The sequence below is a fragment of the Mobula birostris genome, chromosome 27 (genome assembly GCF_030028105.1).
Source record: "Mobula birostris isolate sMobBir1 chromosome 27, sMobBir1.hap1, whole genome shotgun sequence".
Classification (NCBI taxonomy): domain Eukaryota; kingdom Metazoa; phylum Chordata; class Chondrichthyes; order Myliobatiformes; family Myliobatidae; genus Mobula; species Mobula birostris.
In genome coordinates this window covers 26737306-26750099 of record NC_092396.1, presented here as the reverse complement: position 1 = coordinate 26750099, position 12794 = coordinate 26737306, and the positions used below count along the sequence as shown (strand labels likewise).

At 38.7% G+C, this 12794-nt stretch overlaps 1 protein-coding gene across 2 annotated transcripts in view; it reads left to right on the top strand.

Moving 5' to 3' along the window:
* Positions 1–12794, top strand: part of prdm2b (PR domain containing 2, with ZNF domain b) — a 204715-nt gene that overhangs the window by 177940 nt on the left and 13981 nt on the right. For both annotated transcript variants that reach the window (XM_072244843.1, XM_072244844.1), the window contains one exon: positions 9999–10052. In XM_072244843.1, coding sequence (XP_072100944.1) covers positions 9999–10052 — 54 coding nt within the window. The remainder of the gene's footprint in view (positions 1–9998; positions 10053–12794) is intronic.

Here is a 12794-nt window from a genome sequence, read left to right as displayed (position 1 = left end):
AGTGTAATTATTTCTTTAAAAATTAATTACACTTAAAATGTAATTTTTAAAGTGTCAAATTGAGTAACAGTTATGAACAATTAAAATGCTGATTTGAGCTGACTTGTTATATTTCTGATGAGCAGCTATCTAAAATTATTTTAACTATCTTTTGAAATTATTGGTCTCTGGAGCAGACTTGTAAAATACTGCATCTCGATGTGGCAGCTAACCCAAGACCATTCTTACAAGGCGCACAATGCCAAAACTGCCAGTAATGTGATGCAGCTAGTAGAAGCTGAGCCAATGTTTTATGGTATTGTTGTGTTTTTGAAGGTTTTATTGTAGCCCGTGCTCTAACAGCTTCAAACACTTCACCCCACAATGTAGTGCAGGCGGATGCTTAAGATGCGATTCCTTGTGGACTGTTTGCTATTCATTAGTCATTTTGAATATTTAAAATGAATTAAATGTGTGCTATGTTTTTGCAATTCTAATTGAAATAGAATGTTTTGCTCTTAATGTTTAGGATTCTATTTATCAATTATTGGCAGTAAATTTCTCTGGGCTTCTCCTGCATGGTCTGCACAGAACTTGGAAACTGTGGAAAATCACTTGAGTTTTATTATCTTGCTGTCGTTTAGGTGGCTAAAAGCTTTGATGCACTAATGGTTATTCTTCGTACCCAAGTTAAGGCGATCAATGCCAGTTGCCTGCTGAGTGTAAGGAGTGTAAATTTTTGTCTTTACATTTTTGCATGCTCACTCTCAAAATCTCTGTCTTGCTGTGGACCAGATAGTTTTTTGTTCGTCCTCTTGATACCAGGGCATGTTTGTAAATGAAACTGAAGGCTAGCACTAGAACAGAAACAAATAGCATATGAGTTGGCCATAGCCAGTCAGAATGTTGGTGATGGGGGAATTTCCAAGTCAGCCATGCTTTGAGACTGCTAGCAGCTACTAATTTTGAATTTATCACATTGGTAGGTAACTAACCTCATATTTTAGGAGTGAAGATCCTGACTCGACACGACAGAAAGAAGTTGCTACAGTATCTGCTTTCCTGTGTTGATTAATAAAAATCTGTTTGCTCATAGTCCACTCCTATCCTCAACTCAAAAGACTGTTAATGAATAATCTAAAACAGAAAATTCTGTAGTCATGCTGCCCGACTAGTTATGAGAAGAAAAGAATCAAGTTAACATTTCAGGTTATTGTCTCAAAGTGCTAACTTCACATTTCCTGTCTACAGTATTTTGTTTTTTATCTTAAATATTGCATTTCTTAACTGTCCAGTTCACATCAGCTGACGGAACACAAGCCTGCAAATATTTTATTCTGTTAAAGTGTATTTTCATTTACTGAAGCAATGTCTTTTTGAGAAAGGTGGCATTAAAAAGGAAACTAATTTATTTGAGCAGCAGTCTGTTCATATTGACCACCTTGCTGGTTCCTCAGTTGTGCAGCAGGAGATTTGTATGAATCCCCACAGTTAACTAGATCTTAACAAATGAAAAAGATTGCATGGAACCCCTCCAGTCATACAGCATAATCTCTTCTCAGTCACTATCTGATATTTATTAGCTTCAAATTGAAGAAAACCATACATTCAGTCTGCTTCCTAAAACTGAGGAGACTGATATATCGCTTGTAAAGAAGCACATTAACCAGTCGATGGTGTAGTGGCATCAGCACTGGACTTTGAGGCAAATGGTCCTGGGTTCGAATCCATCTGGCCCATTGCATGCTTTCCATCCATGCTGGGTGACAACTCAGCCATGTTTTTTTTTAAGTGCAACAACAACATACAAATGTTAAGGAAATGGCAGAACTGCTGTCCAATATGCAAACAGGAACTTCACCAAGAAGCACGCTACAGTCCACATGGTAAACAGTTGGGATCACACTTTGACAAGTGCCAAGGTATATAAGCAAAAATATAGGCATTTAAGAAAAACTAGATTTTATATATGGCTTCTGTTTACTGCAAGAAATCGGGGTGTCTCTCTGAAGTACTCTTATTTATTAGATACATTTTTTAAAATTCCTTGTTTCCTTGCCAGAATAGGTCAACTTGGAATCTCTTTGCAGGATTAAAAATAATTGGTTTTACACCAAATTGTAGAGACATCTTTCAAAATCTCCATTGTCAATTTTGTCAGTAATTTATCCATTTCCATTTGTTATTAAACCACCAAATGAGATTGTTAACCTTACTTTGGGAAGAGGGAGATGTATGCAAAACATCATACCAACTACTGGTTTAGGATCAGTGCATTTCGCTCTCCCATTTTGCTGTCACTGCCAGTGTAGCTATTTGTACCACGTTGTTGAACTGCATCTGTAGGTTAAATGATTTTTTAAAAATATATACACTGTTTAGTCCCACCATCCCATTTGTTTTTCCTCTATTTTATTTCCAGCAACAAAGAATGGCTTTATAGATATATTTGTAAAGCCCTTGGATAGAAGTTCACCCAGTCCAAAGCACTAAACACCTTTTAGCCCTGTTGGCACTTTATAGTTTTAAGTTCTACTGAACAGATATATTCAAAAAACATACATTTAAAAAAATTCTGTATTTTTGTTGGCAATTTTATTTTGAATGTATTTTTGCAACATGTAGAAACTGGACAAGAGAAGTTCCTGTTGTACTCAGTTAACAGAATAACAAAGAGAACTGCAGTATGTTTGTATATATCGCATTTTCGTTATTTTAATAATGATGTTAGTTATCTACATCATAGGTAAGTGTTGTAACTGCAAAACTGAAGAGATTACTGTTTGTGAAATGATCTATCAGTGAGAGACAAATATCTGTATTGAAAATGTAGCACAAATGGTAGATCATTTGCTACATTACTGCTTACCAGGAGAGTTTCTCTCTGTGTTCTTGACAACATTTTACATACTGCCAAAGGCAGATTGCTAAGCAAGCACTCAATGTATTGAGTGGTGCGATTAGCAAACAAAAACTATCTACCCTGGTGCCTTTTCAAATCATTGTTGGGGCATTCAATATGGCTTTTTGGAAGAAATTGCTGCCCAATTATCAACATAACACTTGAAGCACCCCAGGGGTCCCAATACACTTGAGCACTGTTATGATTAGGAATGCCTAGTGTTCCATGCTTAGACTGCTTTTCAGGAAACCTGATCACTTAGCTGTCCTACCTGCATGCAGGCAGAGGCTAAAGAGCAAGGTCCTAGGGATAAGGACAACAAAGAGGTGTCACGAGAGGCACAGGATTAGAGAACAGCTTCAGGATTACTTTGAGTTGGTAGACTGGACCGTGTTCAAGGACTCATGAGAAGATCTAAACAAATACACAATTGTCATGGACTTTATATAAAAACAGTTGTAGCCTAGTGTTTTTGCCCCACCCCCACCCACAAAATCTTTCCTAACCAGAAGCCCTGGATGAACCCGGATGGTAAATCAGTGGCATTCAGATACAGCGACGATGTTAGATGCAAGGCATTCAGGTACGATTTCCGGAAAGCCACCTCATGTGCGAAGTGGCATTTCCAGACCAAACCTGAATCACTGAAGAATGCTCTATAGCTGTGGCAGGGCTTCAGTACTATCACCTCCTACAAAGTGAAACCAAGAGATGTAGGTGACAACAAGGCTTTGCTCCCAGATGAGCTCGATGTCTTTTATGCTTGCATTGACCATCAAACATGGAGGCACCTTCACAAACTTCCGCAGGTCCCGATGACCCTGTTATTTAGTCTCTGAGGCAGACATCGGGACATCCTAAAAGAGGATGAACCCACGGAAAGCATCCAGCCTAGACAGGATACCTAGCTAAATACTAAAGACTCGTGCAGATCAACTGGCTGGAGCGTTCACTCATAACTTTTAAGCTCTTGCTTTGGTAGTACACACCTGCTTCAAGCGGAGCCCAAGAAGAATGAGGCAACCTGCCTCAATGACTATCATTCAGTATTACTTACATTCACTGTGATGAAGTGCTTTGAGAGATTAGTGATGAAACATATCAACTCCTGCATGTGAAATGAGTTAGATCTGCTCCAATTTGTCTGGTGTTCCAACAGGTCGACAGCAGATGCATTTTCACTCAGTCGTGAACATCTAGACGGCGAAGATGCATCTAACAGGATGCTCTTCAAGTACTGCAACTCAGCATTTAGTACAGTCATCACCTCAAAACCAGTCAATAAGCTTAGTCTCAATAAGGCTCAATATATCTTTGTGCAATTGGATCTGTGATTTCTTCACTTGCAGGCCCCAGTCACTTCAGATTGGCAACACCCTCACCACAATCTCCATGATTATAGGTGCACTACAAGGCTGTGTGCTTAGCCTCCCGTTCTAATAGCTTTATATTTATGACCGTGAAGTTAAGCACACCTCCAATGCAATATTTAAATTTGCCGGTGACACCACTGGCATTGGCTGAATCAAAGGTGGTGACAAATCAACATATAGATAGTTCTGATTTGATGGAGAATGGACGTGAAAGCACAGAGGAACATCTGGAGAAATTTCTGAAACGCCCGTTTGCTGCTGTTGTTACTGTGTGGTCGGGAATCTTTTGGAGGGTAGGCCTCAAAATCCCCGGCCTTGCCTGCTTTTGGCGACCGAGAAGGAGGTTGAATCGTTCGGACAGAGATGGCGCTCAGTACTCGGTGTCGGAGAGCTGATCAGAGCTCAAAGTTTTCGGATGACTCAGAGTTGGATTGTGGTCGGCATGGCAGGGAGAGTTTTTCTTCCTTCTCCCGTCTGCGTGTTATGGTATTGTTGCACTGTTTGTAACTATATGTTATAATTATATGGTTTTGTTGGTTTTGTCAGTTTTTTCAGTCTTGGTCTGTCCTGTGTTTTGTGATATCACGCCGGAGGAAATTATGTATCATTTCTTAATGCATGCATTACTAAATGACAATAAAAGGGGACTACGTGTCTTCATAATCTAAAATATAGGAGGGAGGTTGAAAATCTGGCTGAGTGGTGCCACAACAACTTCACAATATCAGCAGGACCAAGGATATGATTATTGACTCCAGGAAGAGGAAACTGGAGGTCCATAAGCCAGTCCTCATCAGGGGATCTAAGGTAGAGAGGATCAGCAATTTTAAATTCCTCAGTGTTATCATTTCAGAGGATCTGTCTTGGCTCCAGCACATAAGTGCTATTACAAAGAAAATACAGCACACCTCGACTTTCTTGGGCATTTGCAAAGATTTGGTATGTCATCTAAAACTTGGAACAAATTTCTATAGATGTGTGGTGAGAGTATATTGACTGGTTGCATCATGGTCTGGTATGGAAACACCAATGTCCTTGCATGGAAAAACCTACAAAAAATAATGGATGCAGCCCAGTCCATCACGGGTAAAGCCCTTCCAACCATTGAGAATATCTACACAGTACTGTCACAGGAAAACAGCATCCATCATCAAGGACCACCAGCAAATAGGCCTTGCTCTCTTCTTGCTGCTGGCTCAGTAAGAAGGTACAGGAGCCTCAAGACTCTCCCCACCAGGTTCAGGAACAGTTATTACATCTCAACCATCAGACTCTCAAGCCAGAGGGGGTAATTTCACTGAACTTCACTTGCCCCATCACTGAAGGAAAGGAAAGGTACATGGCATCTGGAGTTTCTCTGGTTAGTGGAGGACTTCCTTCCACGCCTCTCTGACGTAGTAGGGAACCGCGTACGAGGCAAGTTACAGCAGTGGTTTGCCATTGCCTTCTGCCAGGTGAGTTTCACCAGCTCGTAACCCAACACGGATGGAAAGTGTGCAGGGGAGCTGGCTGGATTCGAACTTGGGACCTCTCGTCGCCATATCCTATGGAATCATTTTCAAGGGCTCTTCATTTCATGTTCTCAATATATATTGCTTATTTATTATTATTATTTCTTTTTTTCTCTTTCTGTATTTGTACAGTTTTTTTTGCACATTGGTTGTTATCCATCCTGTTGAGTGTGGTCCTCCATTAATTCTATTGTATTTCTTGTATTTACTGTGATTGCCTGCAAGAAAATGAATCTTAGGGCCGTGCCTGGTGATTAAAATAAATTTACTTTAAAACTTTGAACTGTCATCTCCTGCTAAATTAATACTACACTTTACCAGTTTTCACAATTAATGTTTCTTGTGTGATGTATTGAATACATAACTCTATTCAATCATAACCGCTAATGCACTGTCTTAGTCTTGTACTTGCAGCAACATTTCGTGCTTGGAGAACTGAAATATGTAGCTGCAATTCTGAATATTTTCCCACAAAACTTACACTTTCATCCATATAGTGCCTTTAATGAATAAAAGAAAATCGTAAATCCCTTCATAGAGCTGCTGTCCCACAAAATTTGACACTGAGGTCATATAGTGAAATAAATGGAAACTTCCATTTATTTCCACCTGCTTTTTGTGGAGGACCCAAATTTCTTCACAAACTGCTGTATGGTAAGGTGGCAGTTTTTGTACAACAGAATTTTATAAATATTGTCAATATAATGCAGGTTGGAAATAAATAAAAACAGAAAATGCTGAGCAGTTCATCAAGTATCTGTGGAAGGAGAAACAGAGTTTGCATTCAAAGACAAATGATTAACAATTTCTCATTTTACACACACTGCCTTACTGTTTCCAGCATCTTCTGCTATTATTTTATAAACCTAAATATTCTGATCAAAATAGACCAAAATATCATAAACAAGCTCTGTGGATAAATCTATAGGATATACTTTATACTTTATTGTCGCCAAACAATTGATACTAGAACGTATAATCATCACGGCGATATTTGATTCTGTGCTTCCCACTCCCAGGATTACAAGTATTAAAAATAGTTAAAATTTGTAAATATTAAAATTTTAAATTATAAATCATAAATAGAAAAATAGAAAGTAAGGTAGTGCAAAAAAACTGAGAGGCAGGTCCAGATATTTGGAGGGTACGGCCCAGATCCGGGTCAGGATCCGTTCAGCAGTCTTATCACAGTTGGAAAGAAGCTGTTCCCAAATCTGGCCGTACGAGTCTTCAAGCTCCTGAGCCTTCTCCTGGAGGGAAGAGGGGCGAAAAGTATGTTGGCTGGGTGGGTCGTGTCCTTGATTATCCTGGCAGCACTGCTCCGACAGCGTGCGGTGTAAAGTGAACCCATGGACGGAAGTTTGGTTTGTGTGATGTGCTGCGCCGTGTTCTGCAGCTTCTTTCAGTCTTGGACAGGGCAACTTCCATACCAGGTTGTGATACACCCTAGAAGAATGCTTTCTACGGTGTATTTGTGAAAATTAGTGAGGGTTTTAGAGGACAGGCCAAATTTCTTTAGCTTTGTCAAGAAGTAAAGGCGCTGGTGGGCCTTCTTGGCAGTGAACTCTGCTTGGTTGGACCAAGTCAGGTCATTTGTGATATTGACCCCGAGGAACTTAAAGCTTTTGACCTGTTCCGCTTACGCACCACCGATGTAAATTGGGTCGTGTGGTCTGTTACTCCTTCTGGAAGTCAATAACCAATTCCTTCATCTTGCTGATGTTGAGGGATAGGTTATTTTCTTCACACCATGCCACCAGGTTCTTAATTTCCCCTTTGTACTCAAACTCATCATTATCCGAGATGCGGCCCACAATTGTGTCATTAGCAACTTATATATTGAGTTTGATGGAAACTTGGCTACACAATCATGGGTGTACAGTGAGTACAGCAGGGGGCTGAGTACACAGCCTTGTGGGGCACTGGTGCTCAGAGTGATTGTAGAGGAGAGCTTGTCCCCTATTTTTACAGCCTTGGTCCTGTCTGTGAGGAAGTCGAAGATCCAGCTGCAGATCTGAATGCTAAGGCCCAGGTTCCGGAACTGATATTTTATGTCAGTCTCCATTTCACATTGACAAAAAAGAAGCAATGCTACCATACAACATTCTCACTACAGCTTACCATCTGATGAGAAGTCTTGTGCTGTTTGGTGTCAAAGTAGGGTTTATGCATGTTTCGAATATCAACAATTAGATAAAATTTGAGTGTTATTTTATTGTGTTCCAATGTACTGTGCTGAGACAACATTTCAATTACATTTTCTTAAAATAAAATCAGTGCAGTTATAGTGAAAGAGAGATGGGTAGCAAATTTAAGATAAGTTCAAACTGTAAGATGCACTTTTCTGAATTCTTTGTTTTCTCCCTGCATGCTTTCACAAAGAGACAGCTGTTGATAAAAGGCAGAGTTTGGAGCAGCTTCTGTAGGTGCTCGCTTGAGAAAAAGCAATTTGTATAAATCCACGCATGTGGTGATGAACTATAAAAGAGATGGAGAAGGAATTGTACATATTGGCAAAATGAAAGAATGGTCTTTTTATTATCAGTTAGAATCTGTCTTTTAAATCCATGTTCCAATTTATGTGACTTGAGAATTGGTAATTTTCTTTTTGTTACGCACATTCATTTCATTGGTTATCGGTCACAATCTGATTTTGATATTTATTTCCACAAGTGAAAGCTAAATTTGAAAATCAGGTACAAAATAAATGTAGCAATGTTTTAATAAATCTTGAAGAATAGCATGGTCAATAGTTTGATTGCTATTTAAAGGTAAAGGTGTTGCATGCTGTATTAGATTTAATGTCCTTAAGCACTTACTGTTGTGCCAAGTAAGCCAAACTCAGTATAGTATTACCACCTGCAAAGGGAGAATGAGGGTTGCATAGACTAGTGGTCTCAAACCAAGTACCCTGCTGATATTTCCACTTCTGGTTCAACTTTGAAATAATAACATCAACTGGATGAGGTATCTTAAGGCTTCTGGCTCTGAAGTAGAATGGCAACGAAAAGGTATCCATGAGTGAACAGGGAAAACTGTGCAGAAGTGAGTTAAGGAGACGAAAATACAGTTGTTTTGATAAAGTTGAAATTGGCTAATCACAATTAGGACATGTTTTACAAATGCTTTTACATTAAAAAATGTTTCGATTCTGATTTTCACCGGAGTGGCTCATGTTGATTTGACTTGTTTTGAATTGAATTGACTTTATTACTTACATCCTTCACATACGTGAGGAGTAAAAAATTTTTACATTGTGTTCATCTAAATGTGCAATTTACAGCAGTTTGTAATAAAAAGTATGTACAACAGGACAGTCAATATAGCATAGAAATACAGTTGTAACAGCATGAATTAATCAGTCTGATGACCTGGTGGAAGAAGCTGTCCTGGTGCTTATTCGTGCTGGCTTTTATGCTGCGGTACCATTTCCCGGATGGTAGCAGCTGGAACAGTTTGTGATTGGGATGACTCAGGTCCCCAATGATCCTTCGAGCCCTTCTTACACACCTGTCTCTATAAATGTCCCGAATAGTGGAGAGTTCACATCTACAGATGCGCTGAGCTGTCAACACCATTCTCAGTAGAGTCATGCGATTGAGGGACATACAATTCCCATACCAGGCAGTGATGCAGCCAGTCAGGATGCTCTGTAATGTTATAGAATTTAGTTTAAGAATGGTGGCATTATTAAAAGGTAGGTATACTTAAAGTACAGATAGCAGACTCTCAAAGCTTTATCTGACACTGCCTTCAAAGTATTAATGTTCAGTTTCTATAAATTGTTATGTTGGCAGGTACTTAACATTAATCCCTATCATCCCTGCACTATTGAAATGTTCTGAAAGCCAATTTCATTTGTTCCACGTGGTGGATTTTTTAAAGTCTTTTTTTGCCTTGGATTTCTCTGGCAGCAAATTGCAGGCGTTGGAAAAACAAAGGGATTCTGTGAAATACAAGTGAAAGTAATGCATTTCACATACCATAGGCCACTTGCAGGAAGATAGACTACTCTTTTTGACTGATAAGGATCTTGTATGCAGAGCGGTTCCCTTTGGTTCAGTCCAAAATAAGGAAATCCAAGGCTAGGTCAAGATAGCAACATTTGTTTTTCCCTCTAGAAACAACTGCGCCATTGCTCACAGATAACTCTAAATTAGAATGTTGATGTGGAAAAATGGATGAAAAGAGCATTGATTTATTTCTTGATTTTTTTTATAATTGTACTTTCAGGAAAGAAGAAATCTCGGCGGCAGAAATTAGGAACTGAGGAAGGACTTGTGCAAGGTAAATACAAAGCTGCTGTTGATATTGTTGCATCATTAGAGATAATTGAGTGAATGAAATGTATTTTTAATTTTCTATCATCCTTCCCTTCCCATTCTTCCTACTTGAACCTGCTGCACAAGTACCAATGCTACATGGTGTTGTGCCCATGTGGCCATTTGTCATTCATCTATAGTACTTTGTGTAGGTACCTTCTCTGACCACGATGCAGGTCACAACGAGCATGGTTTGGACTTGCCTTTGTGCACATTTACTGGAGTGTGGTAAATGAGAAGAATATTAATCGGCTTAGGAATTGGGCAAGGTAAAATGGGCAGAGAATTTGCACGTAAAACTTGTGTATTATGGGCAGAAGATTTATGAGAGTTAATAGAGCTAAATGGTGCAGTTTTAATAGGAGCTCAGAGCTTTGGAATGTATTTTCACAGACCTTAATTGGAAGGTAAGTTGGAGAAGAATGTTTAAAAAAAACCATTGAATACATTGGCTTTATTAATGGAGGTGTAGAGTTAAAGTCAGAAAATTTCTCATAGCCCTCTATTAAATACCAGTGAACTGTCAACCTGAATATTGTTTTCAATTCTGGGCTCCAAAATTTAGGAAGTATTTTGAGGCCATTGTCTCTGAAGAAAATCCAGAAAGCATTTAACTGGAAAACATTAGGGTAAGGTATTCATTTGTGAGGAGAGATTTGTGAAGCTGGATGTTGTTTCTTAGAAAAGATTAAAAGGAGGAACAACGCTTTGTATTCGTTCTAGGTAGCCTCCAACCTGATGGCATGAATATAATTTTCTCCTTGTGGTATTAAAAAAAATCCCTCCCCCTTCTATTTCTCACCTGCCTAACACATATCCTTAGTTCCTGTCCTCCTTCCCTTTCTCCTATGGTCCACTCTCCTCTCCTATCAGATCCCTCCTCCTCCACCCACCTGGCTTCACCTATCACCTTCGAGCTATCCTTCCCTTCCCTTCCCCCCACCTTTTCATTCTGGTGTCTTCCCCCTTCCTTTACAGTCCTGATTAACGGCCTTGGCTTGAAAAGTAATTATTCTTTTCTGTGGATACTGCCTGACCTGCTAAGTTCCTCCAGCATTTTGTGTGTGTTGCTTAAGATTAAAAGGAATTTGATACAGGTTTTCAGAAACTTGAATAGTAAACTAAATATTGTTCAGTAGCAGTATAGTTGGTAACTAGAGGGTGGCAGAATTTTGATTGATGAAAGAACAAGTGGTACTAAAATCTTTAGTCTTTAGTTCAGTATTTTTATGATTATGGGCTGCACTCACTGAAAGTAAGGTTGAAATAGATCCATGGATAAGATTCAAAACAATATACAAAGGGAGGAAAAAAATGAAAGCTACAAAGGAAGAGCACATTAGCTATTTTTAATCTATCTTCAGTCAGCACAAGCATGATAGAACAAATGTCTTCCTGTTCTGACTATGATGATTCTGTGGGCCTGTAGCTAATTAAAACCCAGGGAGGATTTTTCTTCATCTTCCACATGAGGAATGCATTTGATTTCAGCAATATGTGGGTCTAGTAACTGTGGGCAAACAGATACCAACGGCAGTTCAATGCAGAAAAGTATGAAATATGTTTTGAGAAAAACATCACACTTCAATCTCTTCAGAGTAAAGGAACGAGAGTTTTTTTTAAAAAAGAAACATTTTAAGAGCAGGATGCAGACCAAAGGTCTTTTTTTTAAATGAGTAGGTACACTGTGTTATTGGATGTGTTTGATTTATCATTAACACTCTAGTTGGAGTACTGTATGCAGTTTAAGGCATCACATTTCAGGAACACAATTGGAGCTACAAGATACAACAAAGGTTAATTAATCTGTAGGGTGGGAAAGATTCAATAGAGGTGCCCAATGTTATAGAAGTAATTAAGAAAGTAAATTGTGAAAAATTATCTCCATTAGTTGATAAATTGAAGACAGTATGAAAAGTTGGAGGAAAATGTTAATGAGTTATTAGAATACCAAATCCTTTCCTGCTGGCCTGCAAGGAAAGTGCTACAAAATAGCTTAAGCATTAAATAGCTAAGTATTTATAAAGAATGCATGGAGGAAAAGGAGGGGTTTGAAAATAGAATAGGCAACTTCATTGCCATGCACAAAGCTGATCTGGAACAATTACAACATACAAGTCCTAACATGCTTTTAAAGTTTTTTTTTGTGTGTAGTATTGCTTTTAAAATATAAGCATCAAAACGACCTTTGTCTCTATTTGATATTGCTAACTAATCTGGATTGGTTATTGGTTCACTTATTGGTTCAAACGGTCAAAGGTAAACTTAGATGAATCCCTTTTCAGTTGTACGTATCTGCAAAGTGCATTTTGTTGTATAATAACTAGGTGTCCAATTGTTATATTTGTGACTTCCTTTACAGTCTTAGTGTTGTACTTGTTGGAAAATGCAGAGAACTGAGTAATGCCAGCTGTAATAGCCTTTGAGAATGTGTTTCTGCAATCAGTTACCGTTCAGGAAAATGACATTACAATGGTACCAGATGAGAACAAGTCGTCCCTCAGTGTTCATTATTTTCCACCCAGTTTTAATTGGCAAGCATTACACAATAGTAAACATTTTTTTTTTGGTCCTCCACTTCTCTTTTCTGAAGCATTTGGTTTTAACTAGTTGATAGATAGTTTCCAACAAACCTAATTCCTAGCCTGTGGGGCTTCTTTTCATAGATGTCAATGTATAGGCTTGGACAGCCGCTTAAAATTTAAAA